Genomic DNA, 17,730 nt, shown 5'->3' on the forward strand with positions numbered 1-17,730 from the left:
TTTGGTTCCCTCCCAGATTTTTAGTGATGGTTAGCCATATAATATTAAGGTTTTCATCCAAATTCAGTAACTATTAATTCAAACACTGGCACATCTTAACCCAAAGCTTTTGACAGTATTTTAGGAAGAATGCCTCATGTATAATAATTCACAGCTAGCCTTGCCAGAATAATGCATGATTAATTCATCAACAAGTTTTAAATATCTATGTTTTGACCTCGATAAATTTATTATATAATATTTGTGTAGAAAGTTTATTTTGACATGCAAAAGACATTTTGTAGAATTCAAACAATGCTTATCAGCTTCTTTTTTTTCCACTATGAATATTGTCTGCAGTTTCCAAGATTGAACGGACAACACATCATACCCCCCTCTCCACTACTCTACACAGGTATTATTAGACATCATGTCATAGTCCACAAAGCTTAGAGCAGAACACTAAGCTCAGAAGAGCTGTGGGTCTATTGTGGGCGTGCATCTCCTAGAAGTGCATAACGAGAGTATAGAAACATTTGTTGTCAACTCAATGTTATCAATGTCCGCCTCTGGCCCATGACAGCTGCATGCCCGTATTAGAGCCAGTGCCTACTGCCAACCATACAGAAAGCAAAGCTGGCCCTGGGAAAGAGACATGAGGACCACAACCCAACCAAGAGAGAGAAAAGAACAACTGCAGAGGTGTGAGGTACGTGACAGCCTAAATCATGGCATAAAAAAAGAAGGCAACACAGACTTTTATAACAAATCTAAGATGTTGACGTTCAGTCGTATAACAGCATGTTTGCCTATAAATCCTCATTTTTAAAATGCAACATACAACTTTAAATTTAAATTTTACTTTTTTTTATGTTGGTTACAAACACAAAGTAAAATCTTTTAAGGATCAAGTAAATCAGTGTAACTTTAAAATCAGATTTTCTGTTAATTTTATCATATTTTTGTAAAATAATACTTTTATGTAAAATGCAAGGAAGCTCATCCACAATAAATCCAAATTGGCATAGACTACCGCTTAAAGGACTACTATAGGGTTTTTTGGGCAATAACAATGAATGTTCAATAACCATACATGTTGCCAAGAAATTGAACTTCAAAAATGAACTTATGAGAGAAAATATGCTAAGTGTGACAAAAGAGATATGCTAAAGTGTGACATAAATCATTAACATGTGTCATTTGCTTTTAAATACTTACATTTAGTCATAAAGAAGAGGAAATATTTTATTAATGTTATATATTTATGTATACATATTTACAGTAGGGTTTAACAATTTGTTAACATTAAGTAAATTAAGGTTAACAACTTTTTAATTCTTTTAATTATGTTCATTTATAAATATTGTACCGTTACATTTGAAATAATTTGCATTCATAATAAAATAACTAATGTTAATTCATTTAATTTAAATATTACAATTTTAATTAGTTATTACATTTAATTAATCAAACATTTAATTAAATGAGTTACTATTATTATTAAGTGTAGAAATTAACATTTACCAAGATTGAAAGGTACTGTAAAAATATTTTGTTCATTCATATTTTATATTAAGAAATAAAAACATACAACTTCACCGAACTACTGATATACAGTATGAATGTACATGAATTGTTAAGCATTTTACAGTTGTCTAACTAAATTTTACTGATTATTGAATATTGTTATAAAGTGGTAAATGTAACTTAACACCAAATAAAATATAAACTTTCACCAAAAAAACAAACAAACCTACAAACTTTTTAGTAGAGATTTTTAGTGAAAAATGTATCAAAAACTGAAAAAAGTTGTTAGGCTGTACCTGGCAGTGGTTAATCTATCCTCCAGAGCTGTGGAGGAGCAGAGTATGAGGCACCTATTTAGAGGACCTGCTAACAGTATGTAAAGCATTTGCATATGAACTAAATGGGCCCACACACATCTCATGTATTACCATCACGAGCCTGAAAGGGTAAAAGATGGATCCACTAAGACAGCTGTAACGGACTACGTTGATGGTTCAGAGAGGCCGTTTTCACACCAGAACGAAAGCTGCTTACAAACTTGCCTGTGTCTGAATTTTTAACGACCTCCACAAAGTAGTTAAATTTAGGCAGCTATTTAAAATGTGGACGCCGCGCATGCAAGCACTTCGAGATCAGTTACTCACAGAGGGCCACATAAAACAGCAGGTGGCAAATCATGAGTGCCATTAATCAAAGCACAGGCTTTAGCGTGGTATGTCCTTCTCTCTTACTCTTTGCATTGCTAGTCCTTTGGCCTCATATTGACCCGAGGTCAGCAGAGGTTATGGGACATCAGCAGCAGCACAAAGACAATCAATAAAAAATGTAATCTAGCAAAAGCTAAAATTACAATATAACTCTGCACTAAATAAATGTGCCTGCAAATGCATTAAGCTCCTTTGTAGTTTACATTCAAGCTCAGATTAAGCTATTCTATATATTATTAGTAAGTTTTCACCTGTAACTATCAGATCTATTATTACAGATCTAATACTACAATACAATTTAGCAGGTAGCTCGTCTCATGTCACTGTGTGCATTATTTGAGTCAGAGTGAATGATGATAAAAGTGTGGATGGTTTTGAATTTCAGGACTGCTATGCTGAGACTTCACAATTAGGTCATAAGAACGCACCAGGCATGAGAACAGACATAAAAATGCCCCACTAAAAGGAATGCCCTACCGAGGAATGAATTCATTAACCTTTGTGACGTTAACGGTCAAATAATTCTGCATCCACTGTGTGTCCTTAACTTACATGGGTTTTGACAAAGTGAATATGCAGGCCATGTGGCTTATAAATGATGGAAAACCAACCCACAAACTCTGCTCATACACTATCATTCAATCGTTTGGGTTCATTAAGATGCATGAAATTCTTTAAAAGTGACATTTATGACTGTTACAAAATATATATATATATTCCAAATAAATGATGTTGTTTTGAACTTTCTATGCATCAGCTAATCCTGAAAAAAAAAAAAAAGGCACAAGTGTTTTCAATATTGATAATAATAGTAAATAATTTCTTCCTGAAGGATCCTGTGACACTGAAGAATAGAGTAATGGCTGCTGAGAATTCAGCACAGGAATACATTTCATCAATCCGGAAACAGCTATTTTAAACTGTATTAATAAACTGTATCTAATATTTTAATAGAATAACAATATTAGCAATCGTACTGAATAATAGTATATAATACTACATTTGTATCTTATAAGAAACTATCAAGTTATTGTCATATTTTATTTATTTGGTAACTTCAGGAGTGACATTTCAGGACATTACTGGAGATTCATTCAGCGACTAAAAAGCTAACAAAATATAAGGCAAACACAAATAATGTCACCAATGCATGGCATGTGTAACCCTGCCTTAGTGGACACCATGACAAAAGGAACGTTCACACACACACACACACACACACACACACACACTCTCACTCACACACGCAAGCTTTGCCATGACAAAAATGGACATGTGGTCCAATCATACAGTACGTACCCCTGAAGAATAAGAATATGCATGTTTGCCGCCCGTCATCAGATAATAATAGCCGATCATGTAAACAGAATGGAGGAACATTTCCCATGATGAAAGAACATTTATTACAAATTATTTTTTTACATTTCATAGACCAAATTCATTATTTCTAATACAGCAAAAAGTATCTAGTCAACCTTGGCATAAAAGGTGAAGAAGAAAGTGGCCATTTAGGAATGAGTGCATTGGTGTTTCTTGTGAATTGGGAAGTCTGATACTCTCAATAGCCACACAGACAGACTGAAACACAACACCGTGAGAGAGAATCGCTTCGTCTACGTATGGAATCATCAAGCTCTCTCACCGGACAAACAGGCACTGGACTTTACGAGGTTGGAGAGTGAGAAATGAGATCCTGTTACAACTTCAACTCTGGACTAATTCGGTGCTTCTGCCTCATCGTTAAGATATTCAGGAATGATAATATCACATTTGAGAGGGCAGATTGTAATTACAGTGTGATATGATGTAATATTTAATATTACAATTTGTATTTTCTTCATCATTGCACAGATTCAGAGTATGTTCAGCAGTGTGTTCCCCCATAACCGACAAAAAAAACTCAACCTTCATCTGTCATTTTGGCAGTAGAGTTTTCTGACAATAGTAGCTCTACAGTGCCCTCTTGTGACTAAATCTAGAGCGACATACTCTAATCTTTTCTGACACTACTGTAATGCTGACATTTCTAAACTTCAGAAAGGAATGAATGTAAAACAGCACCATTATGTTGGTTAGGCGTTTCAGATACTCCAAACTGGTTCAAGTGGAAACTGATGCAAAACTGTATTGGTACCTGGACTGCAATCCAAGAGAATGTGTCGATATCAGGATTACTCTTTGTTGACCTGGATCCGGACCCTGCTTGTTCCCTGAACAGTAGCCACAGCAGGAAGACTTCGAAGATGTATTTACATTTTCTCAAAAGTGAGTTCATGTCCGCATGTTTGACACACTTTCCTGTAGAGATCTTCCTCTTCGTCTAGCAGCTCCTCTGGGCCATAAACATGTTGATGAATGCTGGTATCTTTCTTAAACATACTACTCCTTACGGCCCGCCTCAGCTCTGAAAGCCAGATGAAGATGGAGAGCAATGTATAAATACACACTGTGACCAAATGTAGACAGATTCGCAGTCGATTCATTCAAAGGTACACTGATTTAAAGGTATCGCTAATCAGTACATTATTTCTTAAAGCTTGTAACCTTAATAAGTGGAAACTGATTTTAGAGCACATTTAACATCTGTCTGTCTGACTATTCTAGAGTAACTGCAGCAGACCCATCCGCTTTCATACCTTTAACCTTTTTATTAAAGCGTTTCTGCTTTTGCACCTCCCTGTTCTCCTCTCTACTCTCCTTGGCCTCCTCCAGAGCCTCCTCACTGCCCCACACCTCCAGAGAGCGCTTGACCACCTTAATGTAAAAAGAAACATAGTTATACAGTATATACACAAATATCAACAAACCAACAATATTCATGGTAAAGATGCATGATATGGTAACACTTTATAATAAGATTCAAAATGTAAACTTCATGCATTAGATATCATCACAATGAAAAAAATATTCTTTTGTATTATTTATTAATCAAGGTTAGAGTTAATTTATAAATACAAAAATGGTCATTATTATTAAATCTAGTAATAATGTCACACTGAAGACTGGAATAAAGTTGCTGAAAATCAGCTTTGCATCACAGGAATAAATTACATTTTTGTATATATTAAAACAGAAAACGGTTATTATCATTTGTAATAATATTTCACAATTTTGACCATATAATGCACCTATGGACTCCTTTCAACAAAACAAAAATACTATAAACGACAGAACAAAGAAATTAACCAAGATTAATAAAACTGTAAAAATATTTTTCATTAATATTTCACGTAAGCTATTACTTGAGTAGCATTATTGAATAGAACCCTGCTGAAAAGTGTTCTCATAATAATTTACATTTGATTCTCAGGATTAAGTGTCATTTTGTCAAACTTGTTTTTTCAAATGGCTCAACTAATGGTGTGTTTTTTGTACAGTATGTGACTAATAAAGGCAGATGTGAGGACTGGTTTGTACTGCTTGACGGTTGTTTCATAAAGAGAAGAATGAAGAGGTGTTTGTCTTCCAACTTTATCCATCGCAGGGATCGGAGCATAATATTTGGGTTGAATAAGATCAGCTTCTATTTACAGCTCTGGCTTGAGGATGTGTTGAACCAACCTGTGTCTTTAAATAGAGTTTCATGTCTCCCCAACGTGGATTGTGAGGATTTTTCCTCAGAATAAATCGCAGTGGTGGTTCCCTCTGATCCAGATCGCAATCCTTCAGGAGGAAATTGTGCTTGGCTTCCGTGCGGGATATTAGCTTGTGCTTCACATCGTTGTCTCTATGCAAACATATGCAATTATAAAATGAAATATGCATGCACATTACAGTGCTTGTTTTGAGCAGCTGTTGAACTGCAGGTGCACAGGAAATACAAAGAACAACTGAAACTTAAATTCTAAGATAAACACCATATCAACAGCTCTAGCCATTAAACTCAGTATGCTCTGTTACACTCATTTAACCGTATGTTTTAACCTACTATGAATGGATGCCATACCTGCATTTATCACACACAGACAGATCAAAACTGTTGCTGAGATAGGAGTCCATAAATGGTTTTAGACACTCGTCACACATCAGATAATCAGGCTCCATCACTGGGGCTGAAACACACACATACAATTTGTCACTCAGAATTATTAAGGATGTTTATTCCGCAGGAAAAGCTGTTAGGAAGGATTTTTGGGCATTTTTTTTAATTGAGTAATATATATATACATAGATCAGAGATGCCATTTTTTTGATTACCTGGTTGCTCAACCACTCTCTTTTCCTGTTGCTCATCCTCTGTTGTCTCCTCTTCAATAAAAAAGCCTGCACCCGAGTCTATAATTTTGGCCACTTTAGCACAAGTAGCTCCTGAGGGAAGACAGATTATTTATTATACACCCTAGTATTAGCTACACAATCTTAAACAGGTGAAATCCGTGCAAATTCTGGAACATGTTAATTCAAGGCGAACCTTCTGGAGCTGAAGATGGTCTACTGGCAAGCCTGGCTTGTCTGAGCATTAATGCGCGTTGTCTGTTCCGTTCAATTTTGGCCAACATGTGTGATGTTAAGGACACACTGGAATCATTTGAAGAGTTTGCAGCATCCGGTGGCTCAACTTGAGAATGACTTGCTTCTGGCTCATTCATGATCAGTCTGTGTGTACAATACCAATTTGGACACATTTAGTCATTCATTCATTTTAAATTTGCAGAGAACCAAAAAAAAAAAAAAAACAACAACAACAACAACAACAAAAAACAACAAGCAACATTTAACCACAATAATTAAGATAAATATAAGTAAATGAACGAATAAATAAAAACATACTTAAAATCTTAGAGAAATCCCAAATCAGATTTCATATTACACATCTACAATGATAATGATAATATAATAAGTATATAGTATAACTATAATTGGCTACTGTACCACCGGATATAAGTTAGGGAAATATATCGTGACCAAATAGCAAAACCTTTTAAGTACTTAACCACAATCGATAAGATCAATATGAATGAATAAGTATATTAATAAATGCATTAATAAAATACGACAGAAATCCCAAATCAAATATAATATTCTAAACTTAAAATGGAAACAATATTATATAGGCTACACGTAGCATAAACGTAAGTTGGTTACTTTAATCAACAAGATCAGTAGGAATAAACATACACATTTATCAATACATAAAATATTAGATAAATCCCCAATCAAATATATTGCATATTATACATTTGAAGTGGTAATGGCAACATGTAGGTTGGCTACTAATACATAATGCAAAGAGTTTAGCTTCCTACCGACAAGGAGTGGATAAAGCGATGTCTTACCGGAAACTTTGTTTTCTGTTTTTATAGTCGGTCCAAGAAGAAATGAAATGAAATCTTGAAAATGTCAATCCAGCGTTTCAGTTTAATGAGCGTGAAGTAATGAACTATGTTGTGGTGTTCTTCTCCTCTTGAATGTATTGCACCACCAGACCAACATCGCCATCTAGTGAATCTTCTGTGGAACCACGTGGAGAAGGAACGCATTACAATATCGCTGTTTATAAAGTCTGTGTTCATTGCGACCGAAATCTCTCATTTGAAGAGCTTACAGAATCCGCTGATCAATGTTATTTATATTTCGTAACCGACAAGTTTTTTTTTTTTTTTATACATATACAATGCATCTTATGTTTTAATTTCAAGGTACATTTTTAGCTGGATTATTTGTGCCCCCTTCAAAAATTGCTCTTGCCCGTCTCGTTAAGCTCAAATATATACATTCGAGAGTAGACATTTTTAGTAACTGTATTGTTTTTAATTTATACATTTAAACTTTTTTAATTACTTTATAATTATTTAATTAATATTTTTACATATATTATTTAGATAGTTAAGGTATGCTTTCAAAAAAATTTACATGAAGTATTTTTTTCTTTGATGTATGAATTTAAACGTTAAATTTAATTAAAAACATTGATTTATATACTATTATATATTAAGATGCGTTTTCAATAGATTTACCTTAAAGTACGTTTTTAATATTAATTTTATTAAAAAAAAACATATTTATTTACTTATTTACTTCTTTGAAATGTTAGTGTTCTTCTTTATTTGATTTATGTAGCTATGTACTTATGTCCAGTAGGTAGCGGAGATACTGCAACCTCCAGTAATAAAGTAGTAGAAGAAGAACTTTGCTCACATATAAACCATAGATATAAACCTGTGCTTCTCGCTTCTCTGACGCGTTTCTTGATTTATTAGTGCGCATTTGTTTTTATACAGTACATTTAAACAGTTTTTATAAGTAATAACAACATTATTTTAACGACTCTATTTAAGCATGTCGGTTCTCTTTTTGGAAACCTAAGTAAAAGAAATCGGCTATTTTATACACAGACTCTAGTTAGGCTGTGAAGTGGGACTTGTTGAACTATGCCCTGTCGAGTCATCAGCGTTACACTGCTGCTCTCAGCCGGGATACTGATTGATGTGATTAAAGGCGATGGGTTTACTGAAGAAATTAAGCCTCCAGACTGGAGAAAGACCTTCAAATCCATCCGGAATGGGATTCATAATATAGACAAGTACCTTAATATGGCTATGGATTTTATCGGAGGTTCAGACGGACGCTGTATTTTTAAGTGCAACGAAGGTAGGTCAGTTTAAAAGATTGGAGATCAATAACAGAAACATTTTGTGAAGAACAATTTACATATTATATAATTAAATGTACACCTTCCTCTTCACGAATTCCACGACTTAGTATAAGTGGTAATGGGATTTGTCTCTTTATAGGCTACACACAGGTTCCTCGTCCCGAATACAAATTACCTCCACCGAACGGATGCGGCTCCCCTCTGTTTGGATTTCAGGTGAAGACGATCACATGCAGTTACTTACAGTGTTATACAGAAGTTATTACTCATACTGCTGTAGTGTAGCTTTCACACATCTATAGTGGGAAACTGAAGGGATTGCTTCTCTACTTTTAATACTCTCTGTTTTGACTTGTGTTGTGGTTGTCTGCAGGTTAATATTGGGATCCCATCTATGAACAGATGCTGTAATGAGCACGATCTGTGCTATGATACTTGTGGGAGGGAGAAAAATGACTGTGATGAGCAGTTCCAGGTCTGTTTGGAGTCCATCTGTAGTGATTTACAAATGACTCTGGGCTTGTCCCACAGTGTTCAAGGTAAGTTCAAATAATTTAACGTTAAAGGCCGACCTAATTGTATGTATTTAACAAAAACAGATTATATTTGAACATGGCAGTCTTTTTAACAATTTGTTCATAATTTTATCATTTGCATATCTATGTAAATTGCTGAGACCTACCCTTAAACCCATATTTGATTTCGCAGCCTGTGAATCAGCAGTGACTTTGCTCTTTGATACTGTCATGCACTTGGGATGCAAGCCTTACCTGGACAGCCAAAGATCATCCTGCATTTGCCAGTTTGATGAGAAGAATGATCTGTGAACAGTTAATATATTCATGTTGACGTTTGATTGCATGTTTTGGTCTCAGGGTACAGCAAGACACAATACAATTTGTTTCTTTGCTTTGTATGTGTTCAGTGCAATATCAAAGAAAACTGATTTTTAATTACAAAAGTGAAATTATTTAATATGATTATACATATATACTGATGTGCCTTTATTGTACACAGACACACTACACATATGTATAAAGATTGTAATATGGGATATTATTGTGTTATTGGATAAAATAAAGATTTTTTTAACCCCAAAGCATGAACACTGCATGAAGTGACTTGTGAAAACCTTGATGAACCTATCATCTCAATCAGTAGACATATAAGAGGAATTCATATGTTCAGGATGAGCATCATAATTGAGACAAAATTTCACAGTAACTTCACTATTATTAGATAATGAACTAGGAATGGCAAAGAATTGTCATAGTAAGAAGAGCTTCAACAAATCAGAATTTTAATATTAAAAGCAATGAGCAATAGAGTAAGCAAATGAATATATTTTGCAGTTCACACAGTATTTTCACAGTATACAGTATGTCTTAGGTATGTCCAGTAACAACTCTCTCTCGCACACTCACAAAGAAGTTTCACAACTAGTATATTTTACATTAGATATATTCTATCAACCAAAATTAATATTTTTATATACATTTTAGCCATATTATCCAGCCCTATTTAATATATATATATATATATATATATATATATATACAGTGGGGATCGAAAGTTTGGGCACCCTTTGCAGAATCTGTGAAAATATGAGTGATTTTCAAAAAATAAGAGAGATCATACTAAATACATGTTATATTTTATTTAGTACTGTCCTGAGTAAGATATTGTACATAAAAGATATTAACATTTAGTCCACAAGACAAAAAAAATGCTGAAATTATTAAAATAACCCCACTCAAAAGTTTGGGAACCCTTGGTTCTTAATACTGTGTGCTGTTACCTGATTATCCTCGACTGTCTTTCTGTTTTGTGATGGTTGTGCATGAGTCCCTTGTTTGTTCTGAACAGTTAAACTGAGCAGCGTTCTTCAGAAAAATCTTTAAGGTCCTAAAGATTCTTCAGTTTTCCAGCATCTTTGCATATTTTAACCCTTTCCAGCAGTGACTTTATGATTTTGAGATGCATCTTTTCACATTAAGGACAATTGAGGGACTCAAACACAACTATTTAAAAAGATTCAAACATTCACTGATGCTCCATAAGGAAACAAGATGCATTAAGAGCTGGGGGGTGAAAACTTTTGAACATGATGAAGATGGCCAAAATTGTCTTATTTTGTTGATATAAAAAATTTTTTCATTTAGTCTGCCCTTCGCAAGCAACAGAAGATACTTGTATGTTTTCCGGTACACAAATTAAGTACAATTTACCTTGATCTTCAAATTCCAAAAGTTTTCACCCCAGCTCTTAATGCATCTTGTTTTCTTCTGGAGCATCCGTGAGTGTTTGAATCTTTTTAAATAGTTGTGTTGAGTCCCTCAAATGTCCTCAGTCTGAAAAGATGTATCTCAAAATCATAAAATCACTGCTGGAAAGGGTTCAGATATGCAAAGATGCTGGAAAACTGAAGAATCTTTAGGACCTTAAAGATTTTTCTGAAGAACGCTGCTCAGTTTAACTGTTCAGAACAAACAAGGGACTCATGCACAACCATCACAAAACAGAAAGACAGCCGAGGATCATCAGGTAACAGAACACAGTATTAAGAACCAAGGGTTCCCAAACTTTTGAGTGGGGTTATTTTAATAATTTCAGCATTTTTTTTGTCTTGTGGACTAAATTTTAATATCTTTTATGTACAATATCTTACTCAGGACAGTACTAAATAAAAAATAACATGCATTTAGTATGATCTGTCTTATTTTTTGAAAATTACTCATATTTTCACAGATTCTGCAAGGGGTGCCCAAACTTTCGATCCCCACTGTATATATATATATATGAACAATCATGGCACAATAAGGCAATAACTTGCATTAAGCATGTAAATAGGATACATTTAGATTTAATGCTAACTTCAAATAATTACAGAAATATATTTTTAATATTTATATAAAAAATAAAGACCTATAGAATTTAATACGTGAAGTTTCTTTTGAGAAACAAATAGCATTAAACACAAACAGTCGGATCAGTTGTTTTTGGATGGTATTTTCTGTATTCACAGTTAAACCTAGAATGAAAGAATGCAGGTTGTTTTAAGATAACATCAACAAACAAAACAAAAAAAATGAGTAATAATGTGCTACATCTATTTCAGCAAAGTCTGTGCAATAAATGAACATTAGCATGAAGAAAGCATTGTAATTCTTTGTAATGTGCTTGTTGATCATGTTCAATCTGAGAACTGAGGTTGGTGAATCATCTTCTTTTAGTTCCTCCAAACCCTGCACCACAAAACACACTGTAAACAGATCTCATCTCCAAAATACACATATAAATAACTTATAATGGCTTACTCATGGCATTATGCAGCACAGTACACAGTGACATTATATGAAGGAATTGTACTTTGAAATAAACAAAAGCACATCTGACATCTTTAACTATACTTGCTGTAGTTTACCTGATACTGTCCGTGTTCCTGAGCTTGTTTTCGGTGCTGGAGAAGGTCGGCTGGTGTAAGATGGTCCTGTGAAGCCCATGGATGGCTGGCGTCTAACATCAACATGAAAGTCAGGTGAAGATTGAACTAGAAATTGCTTTACTTTAATACTACTTAAAGGTTTGGTACCAAATAATACCAAATGTAACTGATATACAGAACCGATATTTATCTACTGTTATAAAGTAAATAAATGACTGAGTGAAGAAAGAACATACTTCACTTTGGTTTTTTCTTCTTTTCAGTCATCTTTTTTTTTAAGTGTTGATAATTAGTCTTTCATGTTAAATTTATCTTTATATTTCAACAAAAACATTTTATTTATAAAAAGCATTGACAGCAACAACACTAATATTAAAAATAAGCAAAATAAAATGTAGAATGTCTAATGTTTTCAAATGGAGAAAGGACAGGAGTCATATCAACTTCATTTTAAACTACCGTTTTAATAGTGTTATATAAGCCTTTTAATAGCTATAGTCAATAATAAATCACTGGATAATGCTAATTCACTGAATAATATTTTCTGTAATATTGGAATATAACAAACAAAACATCATATTTTATTGCATTTCTCAACTGGAATGTTACATAAAAATTATTAATAATGTTTTGTCCTTCTAGATTATGAAATGCCTGCTGACAGCGCGGTTTATCCATGCAGTTACACAGAACTATACTCGAACTATGATAGCTCACGGCAATAATAAATAATTTCCATTGAGTTGTATTTATTTAGATGTTTATTAGCAAAATGATGGTTATATAGTAAATGTTAATGCAATTTAGGGTGTTTTAAACAAGTGAATCATCAAAACATTTAAACACGATACATCGACCTGATGAGTGAACCACATATGAAAGTGCTTCACGAGACTAAAGATGAGCAAATTAACAACAGACAGAAAATTTAATTCAGTGCTTTTTCCCCCAACATGCACTCGTTCATGGCTGTATTATTTAACTCATGCAAAATTACATCTTTATTGGGAGAGGACTTGGTGGATTATTTAAGACGACTCCGTGAGTTGGTCTCTATTTCTTAGAGCCAAGCCTTATAAACTACATATCAAGCATTTATGTAATGCATCTAATTTGTGCATAACTGGCTGTTATGTTAAAGGGATGCTATAATGCCTTTTCACTTTTTCAACTTTAGTTAGTCTGTAATGTTGCTGTTTGAGCATAAAACAGATCTGCTAAGTTACAAAGCTCAAAGTCCAGTTCAAAAGGAGATATTTTATTTAACAGAAATCACTTTTCCAAAAACAATATACACTATACAACGAACGACTCGTTTGGACTACAACTCACATATTTTCTGGGATTTGTGATATCACAAAGATTGACGAATGGGATGAGACCTGGTTGCGCTGCACTAGAGAAGACAACGAGTGTTATCACTATGTCAGAGACGCGCTAGTGTTCTCAAGACAGACGAGCTAAGAGTAGTTACAATCATCCGGGTTTAAATCGCGCTCAAATTTATTTGATTTTGGCGCAACATTTACACTGAAGTTTGCAGTAGGCTGCCCTGGTAAGAGGCCAGACCAGGCCCCGAGTGCTGTCAATCACAGGACAGACTGACCCAGCTAACCAATCACAGCACTTCTCGTATTCCAGAAGGCGGGCCTTCATTTGATACAAGAACTATTTGAGCTGTTCATGTCAGACTGGGGAGAGAGGTATTGTAATAATGTAAAATATGTGAAAAAGAATGTGTTTTTCAAACAACCTAGTGTGAAAGTCTGTTCTAGTACATCACCAAAACAAAATCAAGACTTTGTAAAAGAGCATAAAAGGACCCCTTTAAATTAGGTTTAATAACTACAACAAATCAAGTACCTGAACGCCGTTGTTGTCTCGTCTCGCACTGCAATGGCAATCCTGTGCGCAATTCTCAAAACCCCCACAAGATAGCACCCTTTTATCGGTGAATCCGATATTACAAAACCGATATCCGATTATGGTAAAACATTTAAATATCAGGGGAAATATCGGTAAATCAATATATCAGTCGATCTCTAGTGCAAACTGTATGCATTCCCAAAATTTTATGTGTGGTTAAATGAGTGCTTCATACTGCAGAACAGAGATTATGAATGATCAACAATGACAAGTTAGATTTATTTTGGAAAACATGACAGCCTGTATTACATCACTTACTGTACTAGTCTTATGCACTGTATCTTATAATTTTTTTTTTAATAAGAATTTTGTATAAGGAACAATTTATTAGTTTATTAGCATGCATATAACTAGCATTTTGACTGTTTACTAAAAAAGCACAAATTCTACATGACCTTATTCTACATTCTTAATCCAACCCAATACCTAAACTTAACAACTATCTTACTGACTATTATTAAGCAGTAATTAGGAGTATATGAAGTCGTAGTCAATAGTTCGCAAAAAGTGAGAACTGTACCTTAAAATAAAGTGTGACCTGTGTTTAATGCATTTATTTACTGTAGTCATTCAGGAATGTAACCAATGTGACATTTTGACTTGACTACCCTTCTAGCATTTTACATTTCAGGGATATTTATCTTTGACTACTTAAAAAAAAAAATAATAATTGTTTCCGCATTTCTTTTCAGACCTCATGTTTGCTGAACTGCTTGATCAGGAACTAAAAGTTCATACATTTTTTTTAGCCTTGATACATTAAAGTGCTTGCCATAAGTGATGTGAGAAATCAGTATGTTGCTTGCTTACCTCTGATTGCCAAACAAATATCCCAGAAGTCCACCTGTGCCCATTCCAGTCCAGAATCCACCCCCAGCACGTCTACCAGTGTTTCCACCAGTGAAACCAGTCCAAGAACTCTGAGGTCTGGTGTACGCATCAGAAAAGCCGTACCCAGGCCTTGAGCTAGACTGATCTGCTGAGACAACCCACAAAAAAGGAAATATTATACAAATATTATGGATATTTGGTTACTTTTAGACTTTCAATGCCCTCACTAACCCAACTTTATTTTTTGTTCCACAGAAAAAAAGAAAGCCGTACAGGTTTGGAATGACATGAGGGTGAGTAAATAATATAATGTTCAGTTGTTGGGGAACGATCCCTTTAAATCTATAACAATGAAGAATGGACAGACAGATAGACAGATAGATGGATAGATAGATTACGTGAGTAATAATCTGGTTTGAATCCAGGCGGTGGTGGCCCCATGCCATGACTGTTATCCCAGGTCCTGGGGTATCCCTGGGATCCTTCTGTATGGTAACCTTGTTGGCCGTGAGTAGGACCGCACAGAAACATCTTGTATACCGCATATGCCCCCAGCAAAAGGAAAGCTACCACTACAAGCCCACCCACTCCATCACCAGACGGGCCGTTCTGGAAGGGATATTTCTTGGTAGACTGCTGATAATGGCCTCCTCTCTGCTGTTGCTTTTGATGGGAAAAGCCTTGGAAGAAGCCGTGTGTGTTCTGCTGCTTCCCTTCTGCTGTGAGCTCCAGCGTGTACTCCAGACCACATGAGCCTCTCAGCACATACGCATCACTGGGACTGGTATAGCCCTCGCAGGAGACCTCCACACGCCCAAACCTGTACGAGTAGTCCATGTCAGCCTTGCATTCCCACTTCAAAGAGGGAGAGAGAAATACTATAAATAGTTTCTAGGCTTATTATATGCAAGAGGCAATTTTTGCACCTTACCTGTGTGTCTATGCCATCTGATCCTCTGTTGTAACACTGAACCACCTCAAGAACAAGTGATCCACAGCCAGCTGATCCTCCAACACACTGCAGCTGTGGAACAGGACTGGAGCGACGTGCAGTGGTGTAGCGTCCTCTGTACAGGGTGAGAGCCTGAACATCACGCAGTAACACTGCCTCTGTTGGAGGACGAAAAGATTTTATTATTTCTATCTATCTATCTATCTATCTATCTATCTATCTATCTATCTATCTATCTATCTATCTATCTATCTATCCTCCAAAACATCTAACATCACACTCGATACCCTCTTTAACATAAAAAGATTTTATAAAATATTTCATTTATATTATATATTATATTTTTATTTCCTGGTTTGCACTACTTACTATTTTATATTTTATATCTTATATAAAAAATTTATTATCATTTTGGCCACACACAAGATTTTGTATCACATAAAAGCACCAACCATCTAACCATCTATATATCTATATCTATATCTATATATCTATATCTATATATATCTATATATATATATATATATATATATATATATATATATATATATATATATATATATATATATATATATGAGATAGATATTATATTAGCAACACCTCCCAAACTAATTATGCATTACATAAAGGTCCTATCTGTCCTCCCAGTGTACCGGAACATACATTACAATCATTTACATAATTAATTTACATTTTCCTTTCTCCTTTTTCTTATAAAATGTTAATACATCATCATCATCATCGCATATTTATATTATTTTATTTGCCAGACACCCCAAACTAATGTTGCATTAAGTAGCAGTAATATTAGTCAAATATTATCACACAAATGTAATGTTCATATTGGATACTCCTACAGAACATTTAGTGTGAAAAACGAGTATGCACTTTAAAAATCGAACAGAAATGAACAAAATAACTTCCGGAGTCTCAGCAGAGCCAAAGCTGCACAATAAAAGTGAAACTTCAATGCATACAGTATAATGCATGTCTATAACTAGTTTTACTTAGACTCTTCTGTAATATATCTGATTTTAAATATGTTTGTTTTTTTATTAATATCTTTTACCATCATTCCAGCATCCGATGTGAGGCACAACCAACAGCAACAAGTGCAGAAACAAAACTCCAGAGCTCTTCATTCCTCCAGTTGTGAAGAGAAATCCTCTTCTGTAGTCTTGTGATGGACTGAAATGTCTCACTCTAAGGCACTACGTGGCTTTTACCAATAAGTGAAAATAAAGTCTCATGTAAACAAGTGTAACTTACCGGTCAGTGAAACGTCATTATTTTCACACTTCCGCTTCCGTGTTTCTGGTGAAGTTAAACAGATGAGCCTTTGAGACATCTACTGGCAGGTGACTCCAATTACACACCATCAACATCCAATATTTGTTTTTTTGATAGTCCCTGCCACGTTAAAATGTATGAAGTTAAATTATAATGTAACTCACTAATATATAAATTTGTACATCAGTACATCAGCTCGCAAGTTGAAATGTGTTTTTTTGTTTCTCAAATTTAACTGATATTTCCTCTTCTTCTTTTTAAGTAATATTAATAATATATCATCACATATATCTTCAACAATTTTGTAGGCAATTACATAAAATTGTATTATTAAAATGTTAAAATCACAAAGAAAGACCAAAGCATTCATTTCTCAAAAGGTTGTTTCACATCACAAAACAAAGTTTGGGCATTTAAGCTCAAAATTAAGAAATTGATCAATACAAATATTTCAAGTAGTACTGCTTTAGTGGAAGTT

General features: G+C 34.4%; 3 protein-coding genes across 4 annotated transcripts; 1 reads left to right on the top strand and 2 right to left on the bottom strand.

Moving 5' to 3' along the window:
• Positions 1 to 3,588: 3,588 nt before the first annotated feature.
• xpa (xeroderma pigmentosum, complementation group A) lies at positions 3,589 to 7,811 on the bottom strand. The gene is made up of 7 exons (XM_026214921.1): positions 7,490 to 7,811; positions 6,625 to 6,809; positions 6,411 to 6,521; positions 6,160 to 6,265; positions 5,775 to 5,940; positions 4,850 to 4,967; positions 3,589 to 4,617 (listed from the first exon to the last, which is right to left on the bottom strand). The coding sequence occupies exons 2-7, from the start codon at positions 6,800 to 6,802 to the stop codon at positions 4,463 to 4,465; spliced, it is 834 nt and encodes a 277-aa protein (XP_026070706.1). The 5' UTR covers positions 6,803 to 6,809; positions 7,490 to 7,811; the 3' UTR covers positions 3,589 to 4,462.
• A 523-nt stretch (positions 7,812 to 8,334) lies between these two features.
• On the top strand, positions 8,335 to 9,905 carry pla2g12a (phospholipase A2, group XIIA). Its single transcript, XM_026214922.1, has 4 exons — positions 8,335 to 8,804; positions 8,948 to 9,024; positions 9,182 to 9,347; positions 9,517 to 9,905. The coding sequence occupies exons 1-4, from the start codon at positions 8,585 to 8,587 to the stop codon at positions 9,633 to 9,635; spliced, it is 582 nt and encodes a 193-aa protein (XP_026070707.1). The 5' UTR covers positions 8,335 to 8,584; the 3' UTR covers positions 9,636 to 9,905.
• A 1,895-nt stretch (positions 9,906 to 11,800) lies between these two features.
• Positions 11,801 to 17,269, bottom strand: saraf (store-operated calcium entry-associated regulatory factor). 2 transcript variants are annotated; one of them, XM_026214923.1, is made up of 6 exons: positions 17,032 to 17,269; positions 15,942 to 16,120; positions 15,409 to 15,865; positions 14,990 to 15,158; positions 12,233 to 12,324; positions 11,801 to 12,053 (listed from the first exon to the last, which is right to left on the bottom strand). In XM_026214923.1, exons 1-6 carry the CDS (start codon positions 17,102 to 17,104, stop codon positions 12,028 to 12,030), a joined length of 996 nt encoding a protein of 331 aa, XP_026070708.1. In that variant the 5' UTR covers positions 17,105 to 17,269; the 3' UTR covers positions 11,801 to 12,027. The 2 variants fall into 2 exon arrangements, with proteins under 2 accessions (XP_026070708.1, XP_026070709.1); XM_026214924.1 differs by having other exon boundaries at positions 14,990 to 15,155; positions 17,032 to 17,268.
• Positions 17,270 to 17,730: the final 461 nt, after the last annotated feature.

This window comes from Carassius auratus, chromosome 32 (assembly GCF_003368295.1).
Source record: "Carassius auratus strain Wakin chromosome 32, ASM336829v1, whole genome shotgun sequence".
Lineage (NCBI taxonomy): Eukaryota > Metazoa > Chordata > Actinopteri > Cypriniformes > Cyprinidae > Carassius > Carassius auratus.